The 20,004-nt window shown below is 48.6% G+C and overlaps 1 protein-coding gene across 2 annotated transcripts in view; it reads left to right on the top strand.

The window, feature by feature from the left end:
• SAMD10 (sterile alpha motif domain containing 10) overlaps positions 1-16,462 on the top strand; it is a 73,620-nt gene extending 57,158 nt beyond the window's left edge. The window contains exons 3-5 of one of the 2 annotated variants that reach the window (XM_063147429.1): positions 1,259-1,427; positions 10,013-10,153; positions 16,203-16,462. In XM_063147429.1, coding sequence (XP_063003499.1) covers positions 1,259-1,427; positions 10,013-10,153; positions 16,203-16,312 — 420 coding nt within the window. In that variant the 3' untranslated portion in view covers positions 16,313-16,462. Of the gene's footprint in view, positions 1-1,258; positions 1,428-10,012; positions 10,154-15,967 lie in introns of both variants that reach the window. The other variant, XM_063147430.1, reaches the window with a different exon arrangement.
• Positions 16,463-20,004: the final 3,542 nt, after the last annotated feature.

Genomic DNA, 20,004 nt, shown 5'->3' on the forward strand with positions numbered 1-20,004 from the left:
GGGCTGGTGGGAATTGGGGTCCATCTTCATCTGTTGGGCCTGCGGTTCCTCACCCTGGACCGAAGGTGCATAGCTTAGAAAAGACCTGCTGAGGTCTCAGCTGGGCGGGAGCAGAGGCTTTCCTGGAAACTGGCTAAAAAGAGAGAAAACAGCTGGAACAGTTTTGGGGAAACGTTTTCCTTTGTCTCTTTGGATTTATGTTCCGGTTTATCCTCTACGCTCCAGCCAATTTATATTCTTTGTTTGTTTGTTTGTTTGTTACATTTTTATACTGCCCATCAGCCGAAGCTCTCTGGGCAGTACACAATTAAAAACCATAAAACACAGGAAGTATAAATTAAAACATTAAAAAGTTTAAAAGGCAACATAAAACCAGCTACATGAAAAACCAGGGAAAGCCTGTGTAAAGTATGTCTTCAGGAGGCGTTTAAAAGATACTGTGTTTTCCGCCTCCCGAACCCCAAGAGGGAGGGTCTTCCAGAGGGTGGGTGCCACCACAGAGAAGGCCCGCCACCGAGGTTCTTCATATGGAAGCAAGGGTGCAAAATCTGACCCTTCTGGGGCCCCGATCCATCCCTCTAGATGGCCATACACCACTTCTTCCCCAACCACAAATTGTCTCATGGTTTTCCAGCTTTTGTGTAGATTGTCCCCCTCACATGCAGCATGATAAAAGGCTGGAATGCCTCTCCTAAAGCGTAATTACTGGCAGTGAGAGCTTTAAGCTACAATAGGCTGGTATTTCTGACTCCGTCCGCTTTGCCTTCAGTCCCACCCACCATGAAATGCGGCCCTCGAAGGCTTCTCCAAAATAGTTTCTGCACCCCAGTCTTAAAGTAGCAAAAATTGCCCATTTCAGTGATTGTTGGCGTGATGAGAACCGGGCCTTGGACATTGTACTTCACCATGGGCTGTTTCTGCCATTTAGTGTGCAGTTTTTAGATTGCTTGGAAAAAGACTTTATTTGGGTGTTTGTTTGCTTGATTAAGGATCCTAATATATACACCGATAAAATAGCCATATAAAACTCAATAAAAACAGCTGTATATTTACTTTTGCTGCCTTCGAAGTTTCTGATGTTCCAAAATGATCGTCAACTTGTTTTTGGAAAATAATAATAATAGGGGTTGCTTTTTCCCCACCAAGAATCAGAATTCGTACACCGACCGAATTATCCGTTAATCCGTTGCTTCGTGAGCAGCTCCAGGACACTCACTAACGCTTCCGTTCTCTTTTCCGGCATCGGCAAACCCTTTAGGGCCGGTCCTACGACCACTACGGAATCTACCACACCAGCCCAACTCTAGGCAGCCTTACCAAGCCGGTGGTGCTGTGGACGCAGCAGGATGTGTGCAAATGGCTCAAGAAACACTGCCCGCACAATTATCTCGTCTACGTGGAGGCCTTTTCGCATCACGCCATCACAGGTATGCCGTCTATCTGGGTTCCTGTGGTGGGCAGGCCTGAAGGCAAATGGGTGGGGCCAGAAATAATAATAATAATAATAAAATAATAATAATAATAATAATAATAATAATAATAATAATAATAATAATAATAATTTGCATTTGTATGCCTCCCCTTAGGCAAAGCTCTCTGGAGCAGTTTACACAGTATTAAGACACTTAAAAATAATATACAAAATTTAAAAAACCCACAAAAAACATACAATATACACATACATTTAAAACTACTGTAACAACTTTAAAAACTATGAGCCTAAAAAACAGATCCAGGCTCATTTCTGATTGCTAAATGCCTGAGAGAAGAGAAAAGTCTTGACCTGGCGCCGAAAAGATAACAATGTTGGCACCAGGCGGGCCTCGTCAGTTGGGGGGGCCACCACAGAGAAGGCCCTCTTCTTTGTTGCTGTCCCCAAAATGGTCAGTGGTCAGGGGAAGAGGGTGTGGCCTTCTGTAAACCCCAGAGGGGCCCCATCCCTGGAGTATCAGAATGTTTCATGGGGATTATTGTCACTGGCTGCATTTATCTACTGACCATCTATCCATCGAAAGTATTTTATGCCACACAGTTCTTGCCCACCAGCTTACAATCTAAAAAGTCACAACACTCAAGGAAAAAGGTTTGAGGAGGGAAGAGGAGGAAATCACGTTTTTATTTATTGAATACATTTTGATCCCACGCCTTCCTCCAAGTTGCTCAGAGTGACATAGATGCACCTCCTTCCACCCCTGTTTTATACTCACAACAACCCTTTGAGGTAGGCCGGGCTTATAGGCAGCGATTGGCCCGAGGTCACTCAATGAACTCTGTGGCTGAGTGTTTGAACCTGGTTCCTCTCGGGGGTCCTAGTTTACACCTCACTGGCTCTCAAACGGAACACAGGGGGACACTGCAGCCTTCCCAAACATGGTACCTTCTCAGGCTAGAATTCCCTCAACACCAGCCACCATGGTGGCTGTGCTGGCTGGGGGTCATGGGCTTTGTAGTCCAACACATCTGGCAAGCACCAGGTTAGAGAAGGCTGAGACAGTTTCCCCCCCAATCTTCCAGTTGTGTATTGTGACGGGTGAGTCCATCCCAGTCACCAATGCTCTCCTTCCTCTCCCCCCTTTTTGGGGGCTCCAAAATCACCCCATTTCTTCTTTCATGTATCTGAAGGCCAAGCTAGTCATGAGTGTGGCAGCCATCTTTGTTTATTTATTTGTATATTTGTGGGGTCCCGTATAAATTGGGGTGTGGGGGTCTCATTTCAACATCAAAAGGGGCAGGGTGGAGGAAGCTAAATTCCACACACAAACATAGAATCTTAGAATAGTAGAGTTGGAAGGGGCCTATAAGGCCATCGAGTCCAACCCCCTGCTCAATGCAGGAATCCACCCTAAAGCATCCCTGATCAATGGTTGTCCAGCTGCCTCTTGAAGGCCTCTAATATGGGAGAGCCCACCACCTCCCTAGGTAACTGGTTCCATTGTCGTACTGTTCTAACAGTCAGGAAGTTTTTCCTAATGTCCAGCCAGAATCTGACTTCCTGTCACTTGAGCCCATTATTCCGTGTCCTGCACTCTGGGAAGATCAAGAAGAGATCCTGGCCCTCCTCTGGGTGACAACCTTTTAAGTCTTTGAAGAGTGCTATCATGTCTCCCCTCAATCTTCTCTTCTCCAGGCTAAGCATGCCCAGTTCTTTCAGTCTCTCTTCATAAGGCTTTGTTTCCAGTCCCCTGATCATCCTGGTTGACCTCCTCTGAACACACTCCAGCTCGTCTGCATCCTTCTTGATGTGTGGTGCCCAGAACTGGACATTATTAAAGAAACACCATTTCTGGGTCTCATTGACCCCGTGTCTAAAGCAACAGAATAGAAATCAGTTGGAGGAAAATCTTTGTGTGGAAACCGGCAAAGGGGCGGTGAGGGAGGGTGTGGTACGGAAGGGGGAAGGAGAAGAAGGTCTTTTCTCGCTGAAGTGCTGCAGCCTTGAGCATTCCTGGGTAATTGGATTCTCGAGCCGCGGAAAAATGGGGCGGTTTTACTCACCGCTTGCCTGCAACGCCATGTCCACTCGGTTGCCAGGCGGAAGGATATGCCGGGTGACAGCTCAGCCGGAGCAGTGATGCAGCACCGAGCCTATCATAACGAAATGGGGAGGGGGGCTTAAAAAGGCCGGTGGGCTCCTGTGTGGGAAGGGGAAAGGAATCGAGCTCTAAAGGTAGAATTTGCTGCCTCGGGATTTGGTCATAGAATCATAGAATAGCAGAGTTGGAAGGCAGAGTTGCTGCTCTAACAGTCAGGAAGTTTTTCCTGACGTCCAGCCGGAATCTGGCTTCCTGTCACTTGAGCCCATTATTCCGTGTCCTGCACTCTGGGATGATGGAGAAGAGATCCTGGCCCTCCTCCGTGTGACAACTTTCTCCTGCTTTGTTTCACCCTTAAGAATTAAATCCCCATGCACTTCCACAAACAGCAGCAGGAGGGAGAGCGAGGCGAAATGCAGCAGGGGAAAAAAACTTCCCTGCAGCGTGGGGTACTGTCGAAGGTCAAATTGCCGTCTTTCTCCCCCTCGAGATGAGCTGCACGGCCTTCACCTAGGGTTGTCTGAGGAAGGCGATAGTTGCCTTCGAATTCCAGCGCCCGCTCACCTGATCCACGGAAAATTACGACCCTTCAGGTTTTGCTCTTCTCCGGATTTGACGATGCAGCTCTTGGCTCAATGCACAACCTGAAATGCATTTAGGAATGTGCACGTTTAGATAGATAGGTTTATAAAGGAGTATTCTTGAGCCAGTTCATTCGAAAAGAAGTACTTCGGTAGTTATTTATAGGTGCGTTTTCGTGCAGGAGTATCTCACGGATTAATGTGGAGACAGGTAGAACAGACGTGCGAATGCACTCATGCAAAATTGACATGGCTGGAAATAGACTCTCCTGCCCGTCTTTGCCTCTGCTTGTCACATCTCTCTTGCTGCTGGGTGTAAACTTGCGTCTTTACCCATCCTGCCTATGTAGCTACCTGGTACAGCCTTTCTGGGTTGCTAGGCTGTCTTAAAATAGTAGATCCGGGGCACCGTGATCTGAAGGACAAAGGCATCTTCGCAGGAGTACGTCAGGACAGAGAAGGAGCGAAGTTGCCGGATTAATATTTCACACATCTCAGGAACGTGAAGCGTCTGGGTTTTATACGAATATTGCCTTGTTTCACTGAAATCATAGTTTTATAGCAGCCTTCCTCAACCTGGGGTGCTCCAGATGTGTCGGACTGCACTTCCCAGAATGCCCCAGCCTGGCTGGGGCATTCTGGGAGTTGTAGTCCGACACATCTGGAGCGCCCCAGGTTGAGGAAGGCTGTTTTATAGAAAACTGCTGAAAACTTCACTTCGGACACAAACAGTAGATATGAGCAAGTCGATCCCCAGACAGGAGATATAATAACAAAGTAGCTAAATTTTGTGCTGCTGCAATTGCTTGTCAGCGTGGGATGATAGTAAATGTCTGACAATGTTTTTACTTTGCTAAATCTTGTATTTTTATGAGTGGGACATGTGCATTTTTAAAATTTATTTATTTATTTATTTATTACATTTTTATACTGCCCAATAGCCGAAGCTCTCTGGGCGGTTCACAATTATTCAATTTTACTTTTTAAAATTTTACTTTTAATTAACTGTTTAGGGTGACCATATGAAAAGGAGGACAGGACTCCTGTATCTTTAACAGTTGTATTGAAAAGGGAATTTCAGCAGGTGTCATTTTAATATATGAAGAACCTGGTGAAATTCCCTCTTCATCACACCAGTTAAAGCTGCAGGTGCCCTGCCCTCTTTTAAATCTGGTCACTCTAGTATAGCTCCTGCATCTTTAATTGTGGTGATGAAGAGGGAATTTCACCAGGTTCTCCATATGTACAAACGACACCTGCTGAAATTCCCTTTTCAATGCCACTGTTAAAGATACAGGAGCCCTGTCCTCCTTTTCATAGGGTCACCCTATGTAACTGCTTTTATATCATTGTATTCACAGTGCCATTCAACTTTTGCTGGTCTTGTGACCATAATACTACTTCTAAGGGTAAAGATTGCGGTGTAAAGATCGCCCAGGGTGCCTGGCAGGAAGGGAAGGGAGGAAGAAAAAGTGAACAGATGAAATGTCTGTGTGTGTGCCTCACCAGCTGTGGCCCAACACACACACACACACACACTTTAAGTAGAGGATAACTTGTCTGTGTCCTAATTTGGGAGGCAGGGATGCAGAAGGAGATGAGAAAGAGATAGGAAGTTGTTTTTCTGGACGTACAATGGCTGGAATCCACTTGCTTCTCTGCCCTGAAGGGGACGACGGAGGACTAATGGAACTACTCACTCAAGTTCCTTGTCTTAGAAAAAAGGGAGAATTAGTCATGGTACCTGCATGCGTGAGATGGGGACGATGCTGGTTATAAAATTCCTCTTCTGATAGCCCCTGGATGGAGGAGCAGGGAGAGAAACTCTAATGCATTCCAACGGGGATGCTCCGATTTGCCTGCGTTCCACCAGCACATGCTTAGGGAGACAGTGGAGACTCAGGGTGTCTTGCTTGAAGAGGTCGGTTGGAGAATCAGGGATCACCAGCCCGAGGACACGAATATCTTCCAAATGGCCCAATTTGTAGGGCAGTGCTGTCCCATTTTAGAACTGAATTCGAAGGACGGTGCTGTGGCTTAAGGAGGCAGCTCTTGGATTGGTTCTCAGGGTGAGACTCTGTTAAGTTGGGGAAGCTGGACATGGAATAACGGGATCAAGTGACAGGAAGCCAGATTCCGGCTGGACATCAGGAAAAACTTCCTGACTGTTAGAGCAGTACGACAATGGAACCAGTTACCTAGGGAGTTCGTGGGCTCTCCCACACTAGAGGCCTTCAAGAGGCAGCTGGACAACCATCTGTCAGGGATGTTTTAGGGTGGATTCCTGCATTGAGCGGGCGGGTTGGACTCGATGGCCTTGTAGGCCCTTTCCAGCTCTGCTATTCTATGATTCTATGAAAGCAGGGGAGATGTTTCCACCCATCAGAACGGAGGCTGAGAACTGGATGGAACAGCGATGGCAGGTGCTGGTCAAAGGCTGCTCCATAAAAAGAATTGATCTGGCAGTGTTGGGGAAGCATGGCCCACCCAGATGTTCTTGGACTGTAATCCCCATCATCCCTGACCATTGGCCATGCCAGCTAGGTCTGATGGGAGTTGTGGTTCAGCATATCCGGTGGGCACCGGGTTGGGGGATGGCTGTTCTAAGAATTTGAGCTGGGAGTCTCTGGTTCAAATCATATCACCATTGTGAACTCGTTGGAGAGCTTGAGGCCGGCTGCTTCTCCTTTCAGCCTCAGTCTCTCATCTGCAAAAGGAGGGTGGCAAAAATAATTCAGGTCTCTCTTCCCAGACGTAAAAGACATGAAACATTCGGAACTAGGGTGACCCTATGGAAAGGAGGACAGGGCTCCTGTATCTTTAACAATTGCATAGAAAAAGGAATTTCAGCAGGTGTCATTTATGTATGCATGCAGCACCTGGTGAAATTCCCTCTTCATCACAACAGTTAAAGCTGCAGGAGCCCTGTCCTCTTTTGTATCTAGCCATGCTGGACAGGGCTCCTGCAGCTTTAAATTCCCTTTTCTATACAACTGTTAGATACAGGAGCCCTCTTCTCCTTTCCTTATGGTCACCCTAACTTAAACCAAAAGCTGTATAAATGAAAATAGGGACTTCTGGAAGGAAATGGTATGTGGAGTTGACAACTTTTTAACCAGCACCTATAGTTTTGCCTTTAATGGCAGTTTGGTGTACAGATCCTTCACCTATTAATTTCTGAGCTCTTGTTAAAGCCACAAGAGTTGGCTGGGGTGGCGTTCCCTCCCCCAACCCTTCCGGTCAGTTGGCAACCCTACTACGGGTCTGCATTTCAAGCACCCCCATGCACAGTGTCTCGATTCAGGAACCCTAGCTACAGTATATTGTTCATCTGCCATGGAACCCCTGCCTGTTGCTGAGGATTCTGGGACACACTTTAGGGCATGCCTTCAATTCAAGCCAGGCATCGGCGCCCCCATCTGGGACTCATGGTCGCTCTGCATCAACGGAACGTGCAAATCTCTGTGATTGACAAGCCTTATCCGTCAACCTAGGGTGGCCATATGAAAAGGAGGACAGGGCTCCTGTGTCTTTTACAGTTGTATTGAAAAGGAAATTTCAGCAGGTGTCATTTGTATATATGAAGAACCTGGTGAAATTTCCTCTTCATCACTACAGTTAAAGCTGCAGGAGTCCTGCTGTCTTTTAAATCTGGTCACTCTAGTATAGCTCCTGCAGCTTTAACTGCTGTGATGAAGAGGGCATTTCACCAGGTGCTGCATACATACAAATGACACCTGCTGAAATTCCCTTTTCTATGCAACTGTTAAAGATACAGGAGCCCGGTCCTCCTTTTCATAGGGTCAACCTCTTTTCACACTAACACCACAGGGGCTGCCTTGTTTCTTTTGAGACTTTGAGCCAAACTCAGAGGATATGTGCGGCTGAATTTTATGTATCAGTGTGTAGGGTGACCATATGAAAAGGAGGACAGGGCTCTTGTATCTTTAAAGTTGTATAGAAAAGGGAATTTCAGCAGGTGTCATTTGAATGCATTGAGCACCTGGTGAAATTTTGTCTTCATCATAACAGTTAAAGCTGCAGGAGTCCTGCCCTCTTGACCAGAAACAAAAGAGAGGAGGACACCTACAGCTTTAACTCCTGTGTTGAAGAGGGCATTTCACCAGGTGCTGCATACATACCAGTATTCACCAGGTGCTGCATACATACTTCAACTCCTGTGTTGAAGAGGGCATTTCACCAGGTGCTGCATACATACAAATGACACCTGCTGAAATTCCTTTTCCAATACAACTGTTAAAGATTCAGGAGCCCTGTCCTCCTTTCCATATGGCCACCCTTGTGTTAAATAGCAACCATTGCAGTGGGAGTGGGCAGGATCAGGACCAAGTGCATTGGTAGTGGGGACCATCCTTTCTCCTGCATTGCAGTCCCAATGAATGTTGCCCCCACACACACACACACACAGTGGAGGCGGGTGGCTCTGATATCAGTGGGGCAATGGATCTACTCCGGGTTTCAGTCAGAACTCTAAAGGAGCTCTGCACACCTGACTGAAGGTGGGGCGAGGCTCACATAATAGAATACTTTTCCCCACCCACAGGGTGACCGTATGGGAAGGACTGGAGGACAAGGCTCCTGTATCTTTAACAGTTGTATCAGATCACTCTAGCTTTAATCCTGCTGCTTTAACTGTTGTGATGAAGAGGGAATTCCGTGCATAACTAGAGAAGAACCGTAGTTGATATAAACAAGATGCAACCAAAAGGTGCACAAGGCACACAACTACTACAGTATAAGAAAATACAATCAAAGAAGGGGTGAACAGTTTTATTACAGGAACAAAGATACAGCAATATAATAATACAAGCAATCACAGCAAATAACAAGAGAGTTATACACAAATGAAAAGTTATATAGTTGGGATAATAATCTACAGTGTGGAGACACGAAAAACTCTCATCAGTATTTAAACCTGATAAAACAATGCAGTGTGGTTAGAGTATAAATCAGTAGTGTTAAGACACAAAGTAGTCTCCTCAATGTTTTTAATCCTTTAGAATCATCAGTGTTTTTAATCCTTTAACAGGCTACCGGTTGTTGTTGTTTTAAAAAAAACTGTTTTCACAAATTGCTTCATCAGAGACACCGAAAAGAAATAATGATAGATAAAAGTTTGAATATCCCTCCAAAACAAATTGAAAAACCAGTCATAATATCGTTGGTGCGAGACGTATTCAGTTTGGTGTAACTCTCCTGTTTTCTGCTGTGATTGCTTGTGTTATTACATCGTTATATCTTTGTTCCCGATATAAAACTTCTGTTTGTTATAAATGTTTACCCCTTCTTTGAAGAGGGAATTTCAGCAGGAGCTGCATGCGTATAAATTAGGGTGACCCTATGAAAAGGAGGACAGGGCTCCTGTGTCTTTAACAGTTGCATTGAAAAGGGAATTTCAGCAGGTGTCATTTGTATATATGGGGAACCTGAGGAAATTCCCTCTTCATCATCACAGTTAAAGCTGCAGGAGCCCTGCCCTCTTTTAAATCTGGTCACTCTAGTATAGCTCCTGCAGCTTTAACTGCTGTTATGAAGAGGGAATTCCACCAGGTTCTCCATATATACAAATGATACCTGCTGAAATTCCCTTTTCTATGCAACTGTTAAAGATACAGGGGCCCTGTCCTCCTTTTCATATGGTCACCCTAATATAAATGACCCCTGCTGAAACTCCCTGTTCTAGACAACTGTTAAAGATACAGGAGCCCTGTCCTCCTTTCCATAGGGTCACCCTACCCACCCACCCACCATTACCCCACCCACGCCCCCGGAAAATAAAAACAAACATTAAAGAAATTGCCCCAGCAGGGTGAAGACCAAGATGGGACCCTTTTGCTTGACACCTGCCTTTCCCCTGCTTCCTTTGCTCTTGGGCAGGTCGGGCGCTATTGCGGCTGAATGCGGAGAAACTGCAGCGCATGGGAATTATCCATGAGTCTCAGCGACAGGAAGTCCTCCAGCAGGTGCTGCAACTTCAAGTGCGGGAGGAGGTTCGCAACTTACAGCTCTTAAGTCAAGGTAGGGCAGCGGATCGCGGACTCCAAGAGCGGCTCCGTCTCTGCCTTCATGGGGCCTGGCCGGGCAACGTTCTGTGGGCCAATCGATGGGGGAGGCGATACATGAAACGCCATACCTTGAGGACAAAAAGCCAGACCCAGTGACCTTCTTGTCTCTTCTGGCTAGGTCAGGGCTCCTGTTCTTTTAAAAGGCACAGGACAGGCAGAAATTCAACAGATGAAGCTTTTCTTGGTGGGTTCTCCAGTACCCTCCACAGGTTCACTGAATGCATTGGGGTGGGAGCACAGCCACACACACTCCCTATACTCTCCCCCCACGTTTGGTGGAAAGACTGAACAAGGAACCGTCACTTGTACAGCCGGTTGTACTATGCTCTTCCGTGTTACTAGGAAGCCCAGTTATGCAGACGCCTAACTGCTGTTTGCGCAGAACCGCCACTGAGGGGGCAGAGCCATCGGGCTGGTTGATATTGTCAGTGGAGGCATGGAGGGCACTGGTTGCCTTTTGGCCTGTTGAATTTCTGCCTGCCTGACCTTTAATGAAGACAGGGAGTCCTGTCCAGTGGGGGTGGGGGGAGGTAGCGGTCCCGCGTCTGGACCTGCCATGCTGCAGTAGGTCATAGAGGTTTGTGGAATGAGACTCTGAGATTTTACCTGTCCGCCATTTTAAAAAAATTGGGATTTTCATTGGGGATTATAATATTCACGAGTGGGGGCCTGCAAGGGATGGTGGTGCCTGAAGGGGGGTGGGAGCAGAGGAGAGATCCTCCCGACTCCGTCTTTCTCTCTTTCATTCTCTCCCTTCCATCCCTTGGTTCCTCTCCTCCGTCACGCCCCCTCACTCTTTCTCTCCTACCTCACTGCTTCTTTCCATCCTTCCCCATCCTTCCCTATCCTTCCTCATCCTTCCCCATCTGTCCCCATTCTTCCCCATCTGACCCCATCCTTTCCCATACTTTCCCATCCTTCCCCATCCTTCCTCATCCTTCCCCATCCTTTCCCATCCTTCCTCATCCTTCCCCATCCTTCCTCATCCTTCCCCTTCCTTCCCCATCCTTCCCCATTCCTTCCCATCCTTCCTCATCCTTCCTCATCCTTCCCCATCCTTCCTCATCCTTAACTAATCTTTCCTCATCCTTCCTCATCCTTCCTCATCCTTTCCCATCCTTCCTCATCCTTTCCCATCCTTCCTCATCCTTCCCCATCCTTCCCCATCCTTCCTCATCCTTCCCCATCCTTCCTCATCCTTCCTCATCCTTCCCCATCATTCCTCATCCTTTCCCATCCTTCCCCATCCTTCCCATCCTTCCTCATCCTTCCCCAATCTTTCCTCATCCTTCCTCATCCTTCCCCATCCTTCCTCATCCTTCCTCATCCTTCCCCATCCTTCCTCATCCTTCCCCAATCTTTCCTCATCCTTCCCCATCCTTCCCCATCCTTCCTCATCCTTCCTCATCCTTCCCCATCGTTCCTCATCTTTTCCCATCCTTCCTCATCCTTCCCCATCCTTCCTCATCCTTCCCATCCTTCCTCATCCTTCCCCAATCTTTCCTCATCCTTCCTCATCCTTCCCCATCCTTCCTCATCCTTCCCCATCCTTCCTCATCCTTCCCCAATCTTTCCTCATCCTTCCCCATCCTTACCCAACCTTCCTCATCCTTACCCTTCCTTACTCATCCTTCCCCCATCCTTACCCATCCTTCCCCCTCCTTCCCCCATCTTTCCCCATCCTTCCTCATCCTTCCCTATCCTTCCCCATCCTTCCCCATCCTTCCCCTTCCTCATCCTTCCCCATCCTTCCCCCATCCTTCCCCTTCCTCATCCTTCCTCATCCTTTCTCATCCTTCCCCATCCTTCCCCATCCTTCCCTATCCTTCCCCATCCTTCCCCATCCTTCCTCATCCTTCCCCATTCCTTCCCATCCTTCCTCATCCTTCCCCATCCTTCCTCATCCTTCCCCATCCTTCCTCATCCTTCTCCATCCTTAACTAATCTTTCCTCATCCTTCCTCATCCTTCCCCATCCTTTCCCATCCTTCCTCATCCTTCCCCATCCTTCCCCATCCTTCCTCATCCTTCCCCATTGTTCCTCATCCTTCCCCATCCTTCCTCATCCTTCCCCATCCTTTCCTCATCCTTTCCCATCCTTCCTCATCCTTCCCTATCCTTCCTCATCCTTCCCATCCTTCCTCATCCTTCCCCAATCTTTCCTCATCCTTCCTCATCCTTCCTCATCCTTCCCCATCCTTCCTCATCCTTCCCCATCCTTCCCCATCCTTTCTCATCCTTCCCCATCCTTCCCCATCCTTCCTTCATCCTTCCCCATCCTTCCCCATCCTTCCTCATCCTTCCCCATCCTTCCTCATCCTTCCTCATCCTTCCCCATCATTCCTCATCCTTTCCCATCCTTCCCCATCCTTCCCATCCTTCCTCATCCTTCCCCAATCTTTCCTCATCCTTCCTCATCCTTCCCCATCCTTCCTCATCCTTCCTCATCCTTCCCCATCCTTCCTCATCCTTCCCCAATCTTTCCTCATCCTTCCCCATCCTTCCCCATCCTTCCTCATCCTTCCTCATCCTTCCCCATCGTTCCTCATCCTTTCCCATCCTTCCTCATCCTTCCCCATCCTTCCTCATCCTTCCCATCCTTCCTCATCCTTCCCCAATCTTTCCTCATCCTTCCTCATCCTTCCCCATCCTTCCTCATCCTTCCCCATCCTTCCTCATCCTTCCCCAATCTTTCCTCATCCTTCCCCATCCTTACCCAACCTTCCTCATCCTTACCCTTCCTTACTCATCCTTCCCCCATCCTTACCCATCCTTCCCCCTCCTTCCCCCATCTTTCCCCATCCTTCCTCATCCTTCCTCATCCTTCCCTATCCTTCCCCATCCTTCCCCATCCTTCCCCTTCCTCATCCTTCCCCATCCTTCCCCCATCCTTCCCCTTCCTCATCCTTCCTCATCCTTTCTCATCCTTCCCCATCCTTCCCTATCCTTCCCCATCCTTCCTCATCCTTCCCCATTCCTTCCCATCCTTCCTCATCCTTCCCCATCCTTCCTCATCCTTCCCCATCCTTCCTCATCCTTCTCCATCCTTAACTAATCTTTCCTCATCCTTCCTCATCCTTCCCCATCCTTTCCCATCCTTCCTCATCCTTCCCCATCCTTCCCCATCCTTCCCCATCCTTCCTCATCCTTCCCCATTGTTCCTCATCCTTCCCCATCCTTCCTCATCCTTCCCCATCCTTTCCTCATCCTTTCCCATCCTTCCTCATCCTTCCCTATCCTTCCTCATCCTTCCCATCCTTCCTCATCCTTCCCCAATCTTTCCTCATCCTTCCTCATCCTTCCTCATCCTTCCCCATCCTTCCTCATCCTTCCCCATCCTTCCCCATCCTTTCTCATCCTTCCCCATCCTTCCCCATCCTTCCTTCATCCTTCCCCATCCTTCCCCATCCTTCCTCATCCTTCCCCATCCTTCCTCATCCTTCCTCATCCTTCCCCATCATTCCTCATCCTTTCCCATCCTTCCCCATCCTTCCCATCCTTCCTCATCCTTCCCCAATCTTTCCTCATCCTTCCTCATCCTTCCCCATCCTTCCTCATCCTTCCTCATCCTTCCCCATCCTTCCTCATCCTTCCCCAATCTTTCCTCATCCTTCCCCATCCTTCCCCATCCTTCCTCATCCTTCCTCATCCTTCCCCATCGTTCCTCATCCTTTCCCATCCTTCCTCATCCTTCCCCATCCTTCCTCATCCTTCCCATCCTTCCTCATCCTTCCCCAATCTTTCCTCATCCTTCCTCATCCTTCCCCATCCTTCCTCATCCTTCCCCATCCTTCCTCATCCTTCCCCAATCTTTCCTCATCCTTCCCCATCCTTACCCAACCTTCCTCATCCTTACCCTTCCTTACTCATCCTTCCCCCATCCTTACCCATCCTTCCCCCTCCTTCCCCCATCTTTCCCCATCCTTCCTCATCCTTCCTCATCCTTCCCTATCCTTCCCCATCCTTCCCCTTCCTCATCCTTCCCCATCCTTCCCCTTCCTCATCCTTCCCCTTCCTCATCCTTCCTCATCCTTTCTCATCCTTCCCCATCCTTCCCCATCCTTCCCTATCCTTCCCCATCCTTCCCCATCCTTCCTCATCCTTCCCCATTCCTTCCCATCCTTCCTCATCCTTCCCCATCCTTCCTCATCCTTCCCCATCCTTCCTCATCCTTCTCCATCCTTAACTAATCTTTCCTCATCCTTCCTCATCCTTCCCCATCCTTTCCCATCCTTCCTCATCCTTCCCCATCCTTCCCCATCCTTCCCCATCCTTCCTCATCCTTCCCCATTGTTCCTCATCCTTCCCCATCCTTCCTCATCCTTCCCCATCCTTTCCTCATCCTTTCCCATCCTTCCTCATCCTTCCCTATCCTTCCTCATCCTTCCCATCCTTCCTCATCCTTCCCCAATCTTTCCTCATCCTTCCTCATCCTTCCTCATCCTTCCCCATCCTTCCTCATCCTTCCCCATCCTTCCCCATCCTTTCTCATCCTTCCCCATCCTTCCCCATCCTTCCTTCATCCTTCCCCATCCTTCCCCATCCTTCCTCATCCTTAACCAATCTTTCCTTATCCTTCCCCATCCTTCCCTATCCTTTCCCATCCTTCCTCATCCTTCCCCATCCTTCCCCATCTTTCTTCATCCTTCCCCATCCTTCCCCATCCTTCAGTCTCTCCCTAGTCACACTTCGTTCTTTCTTCCCCATGTTTCACCCTCTTTTGCCCCCCTCCCATTTCTCCATCTTCCCTGAGTCTTCTGTCCCTTCTATTCCTCTCCGCAACCAATAGCTTTGCTGCAGGGTGGGGCTTGGCCTGCATTTATTTATTTATTTATTTATTGCATTTCTATCCCGCCCAATAGCTGGAGCTCTCTGGGTGGTTCACAAAAGTTAAAAACATCCAAAGCATTGCTGCTGCTTCTGTCTGTGGTTATCTCCCCTGCATCAAGTTTCTCCCTCCTCTCCTTCATTACATTTGTCCGGTTACCCAGCTCCCAAAGCAAGATTGGGAGCTTCTCTACATTGCATGCTCGTGATTGGCCAGTCACGGATGTTTGCAGGTCCTTTACACCATGCTGTCAACCTCCGGGACGTCTCCCGCGCTTTCCCACCTTTAACCTGCTTTCGGAGCGAAGCTGTAGCGATAACCGTTAATGGTGCTGTATCCGCAGTGTCTAATGCCGGCATCATGCTGTAATTCAACCACTAGGTGGCAGTGTTTCATTGAACATATAGAGCATTGCCAAAAAAGGAAGTTTTCAATTCCAAATCACGTGTTCGATGATTAAAGGAGCCCATCATAAACCTGGGAAGACCCTGGAAGAAGAAAGCCCGGTAGGGGTGTGGGTTTTTTTGCTTAATATAGAGAAGCTCTGAAGCTAGAGATTCCAGTACTAGAGATTTCAGTACCTGTCTGTAAATCTTCCAAGGGTCTTGGGCCTTAGAGAGGTCCACCTCACCCTTAGCCTAATGTTCATGTTCCCACAGTAAGAGTGGGCCAAACCCGGGCATCACTTTCCAAAAGCTCTGTGGAACAGCCACCCATCTTGCTTAATGCACAGCCGTGTTCCGGTTCCTTTTGACGTTTATTTATTAATTTATTAAGACATTTGTATCCCGCCCTATATCACGAGGATCTCAGGGTGGCGTACAGATGTTGCACCGAACCCCACGGTGTCCATCGACAGCTTGCTTGACAGCTTCGATACTTACTCCCTTTTCTGCTTCTTCCCCCCCCCGCACCCTGTCTTCCCCCCTCCCTTTTCCAGCCTCTTTTGGAAACGCCTCCTAACCCATCCACCTGTCTGGCAGCAGACTGGCGCATCACTGTGAACTGCATCACCTATGAGATGCCGAAGGATTGTGTGGACCCCAGGTCTGGACACACCTCAATCGCATGCTTGGGAATTTAGAAAGGGAGAAATCCCAGACTGGCTCCAGGGATGACAGGAATGCTCACTTTCCCCCCTCCCCCTTCTCTTTAACTCCTCGTTGTCCATGTAGAGACCAGCTGTTCTCTGGCGGAGAATCCGTGCCGTGCAAAGCCGCCGCCACCAGGACTTCTGAAACTCAGCCTTCTGGGGACTGATCACAGTGCAAAACTGTTCCCTTGACACAACCATGGACAGTGAGAAGACAGCTACTTTCTCCCGAAGGGACACGGAAGACACCCGACCCAGTGGAATTTGCAAATGCCTCAATGCTCGCCTTGTTAAAGTATCTCTGAGTTCATCTGGGGAGTCTCATTAGCTTTCATGCACTGGTCAGGGGGTGGGTTAAAGCTGATGTAGCCCTAGGATGTTCCTACACCTGCCTTTTTCCCCGGGATTGTCCCGGGATCATCCCTGTGCATCCAAATGACACACAGGGGATCCCGGGAGCAGGCAGGGACGACCCCTCCATTTGCCTGGGATAATCCTTAGGTGTAGAAAGGACCCTAGTGGCAAAGGGCCTGAGCGAAGAATCAGGGCTGCTGGTTCAAACCTTGCCTTGGCCATGAACTCGCTAGGTGGTCTCATAAGTTGAGAGCCTCCCAGCGGTAGATCTCAGCTGCAATAGGGACCTAGAAAAACTGGTGCAAATGCGCATTCATGCACGTCCACAAATGCGGATTTGCAAACAGGAATGAAATTCTCACGCATACTTCAAAACCAACAAACTGATTTTGTCAATGAGCAGACAACACAACGAAAGACGCCCAACAATCAGCCAAACACCGACAAAGTGGATTTTAACAAAATCCGTTCATCCCTACTTACAACTAAGAATGACTCGTTAATCTGGCAGAGTTCAGTTTCCAAAGCAGATAACTGCAATTCTGGTAGTGTGGATGGTAATTCCAAACCTGCCTTCTGTCCAGTTCTCTGTAATGTATATCTCAAGTAGACATACCAACAGTTGGATGCACAGACTTTGGTTCAAGCTTGATGTGGGGTTAAGGATCGAATTGTGCGTCCAAACGCACCTCTCACGAATCCAATGGATAGCATCTGGATGCATGTATCAGATTTATTTATATTTATTTTTTATTACATTTATATACCACCCCACAGCCGAAGTACCTGCAGTTCATAAAAGCAAAGAGATCCAATTACTACCCAGAGCTTCTGTGGGTAACTGAAGAAATGGGGTGGAAAACTCTGTGGAAATAAAGGTTTTCAGTAGGCATGTGCTCCGCTCCGATTAGGAGCGTAGAAGCAGTAGCGGAGCGGGGGGCTTTGCCTGCCCTTAAGGCGGAGGCGAAGAGGATTGGGGGGCCAGCGGAGCATGGCGAAGAGGATCGAGGTGAAGGCGGATCCTTCGCCTCGATCCGGAGCTCCGCTGGAAAGGTAAGTGGGGTTTACCAGGCCCTGCCGCTGTCGCCCATGCGGCGACAGCGGCAGGGCCCGGTAAACCCCACCTCCTCTCCCTTACCTGCCTCCGTCTGCAGGTCCGTCACCGTCTTCAATTGAGCCCGTGGTTCCAGCAGGAAGTCTGGGCCGCACTTGCGGCCCAGACTTCCTGCTGGAACCACGGGCTCAATTGAAGACGGCGACGGACCCGCGGACGGAGGCAGGTAAGGCCTCCCCTCCCCGTTGGTCCCTTACCGGGCTCTGCCGCCGTCGCCACATGGGCGGCGATGACGGCAGGGCCCGGTAACCCCCCCGCCCTCCTCTCCCTTACCTGCCTCCGTCCTCGGTCCGGAGCTCCGATCCGGATCCGGAGCTCCAAGCGGAGCGGAGTGGGCACAGGCGGAGTGGGGGCGGGGCGGAGCGGCCCGCTCCGAAAATGGCGGATCTTTAAATGAAGCAGAGCGGGGGGTCTGTGCACACCCCTAGTTTTCAGACCCCTACTTATAATAACCCTTTAAGGTAGGTCGATATTACAAATAGGTGGAGGAGGGTTGAGACAAAGGTGAATAGTTTGCCTAAGACCACCTACTGAGTTTGTGGCCAACGCAGAATTTGAATTGAGGATTTCCCGGCTCACACTGGCCAAGTTTGCAGATAACGAGAAGCCACCGTGGGTGAATTTCCCTGCAGGGCTGCCTGTTGCTGTGGCGGCCGCCATTTTGAATATTTGAGCTGTGGGAGGAGCACACCGTAGCTTGTCATTATGTGCAACCCAGGTGAGGGCGAGTTGTTGGGGTGATTGACAAGCCAACCAGAATTGTTTCAGGTTGTGGGCGGCTTTTCAACCATCCCAACAACCCTCCCTCACTGGGTTCTCACATAACAACAAGCTACGGCATGCTCCCACTGCAACTCAAATATTCAAAATGGCAGCCGTCACCACAAAGACAAGCCTCATAGGGACATTCACCCACAGTGGCTTCTCATTACAGGCGAACAAGGCCACTGTTAGCCACTTTATTATACTAACTCTGGGTAGAGAGAAAAACTAGGCACTGATTCTCAAATCTATCACAGTGGCCCCGTTCAGAAGATAATTTAAACCATGGCTTTAACCACGGTGACTAAGGCTTTGCCTTCGTCACCGTGGTTAAAGCCGTGGTTTAAGGTGTCTTCTGAATGGGGCCTATATCTCATCGTTGCCCCCATTCCCCCCCCCCAACTACAAATCTTAGCTTTGGCCATAGCTAGACCTAAGGTTTATCCCTGGATCGTCCAGAGGTCAAACCTGTTCATCTAGGTGACACACAGGGGATCCAGTGCTCAGGCAGGGGTGAACCCTGGATGATCCCAGGATAAACCTTAGGTGTAGCTGTGGCCATTGTTTGAACTTAAGAACAGAAGAAGAGCCGTGCTGGATCAGACCAGAGGCCTATCTCGTCCAGCTTTTTGCTCCCACAGTGGCCAACTGGATACCTGTGAAAATCCACAAGCAATAGCACCCTAAGAGCATAAGAACATGCTACCTCTGATCCTAGGGTAATAGGCAGCCATCATGACTAGTAGCCATTGATAGCCTTATCTACTGTGAATTTCCTGAACCTATCGATATTGGTGTCCATGACTATATCCTCTGGTAGCAAATTCCATAGCACTATATGAGGAAATACTGCCTTTCTCTTTCCTGACCCTCCTTTTGCTGGGCTTCTTTGGATGACCCTGGATTCTAGTATTATGGGATAGGGCGGCCGGGGGGGGGGGGGATCTCTCCCTATCCACTTTTCCACACAATGCATAATTGTAAACATTTCTATCCCACCCAGCCTTACTCAACCCTTTCATTCATTTCAATTTTTACGCCACCCAATAGCCAAACCTCTCTGAGTGGTTCACAAAAATGACAAGCCCCTGAACGCAACGTGTTAAAAACATTACGTACGATCTTCAGCATACAAAACTTTTAAAACTGTTTGAAACAGTTTTTTTAAAAAAACAAAAAAACCTCAGTTACAATAAAACGCTGGAACTTTTCCCCTAAGCTAAACCGTTCCAAATTTAACTTTTCTCCATCCGGGAGTTGCTCCAGCCCCTTTGATCATTTTGGTCTCAGCCCCCATTTTCCCTCCCCATTTTTAAAAAATTCTATACCAAAACACATGCAAAAGTGTTGCCCAAGCTTCACAATGTTTGGAATGTATTCCTCCGTTTTGCTCAAGTACTGGAACCTACGGGGAAATTTCTAGGAAATGGTTTATCAGTTGCTTGAAGGCCTTGCTTGAACAGTGGGTGCCAGAGTTCAGTTTGGACCCTGTGCCAACCCTCTTCCACCCCCATTTCGACCACCCCCCACCAACATTGCAAGAGATTAGAAATGATGGGAAGCATTCCCGAACCAAATCCTGGGATTGAACTTCTGAATCTAGGAAAGGGCCATTGATCCATCCATCCCGATATTGGCTTCTGTGAAAGGATGC

This window comes from Elgaria multicarinata, chromosome 1, assembly GCF_023053635.1.
Source record: "Elgaria multicarinata webbii isolate HBS135686 ecotype San Diego chromosome 1, rElgMul1.1.pri, whole genome shotgun sequence".
NCBI classification, from domain to species: Eukaryota; Metazoa; Chordata; class Lepidosauria; order Squamata; family Anguidae; genus Elgaria; species Elgaria multicarinata.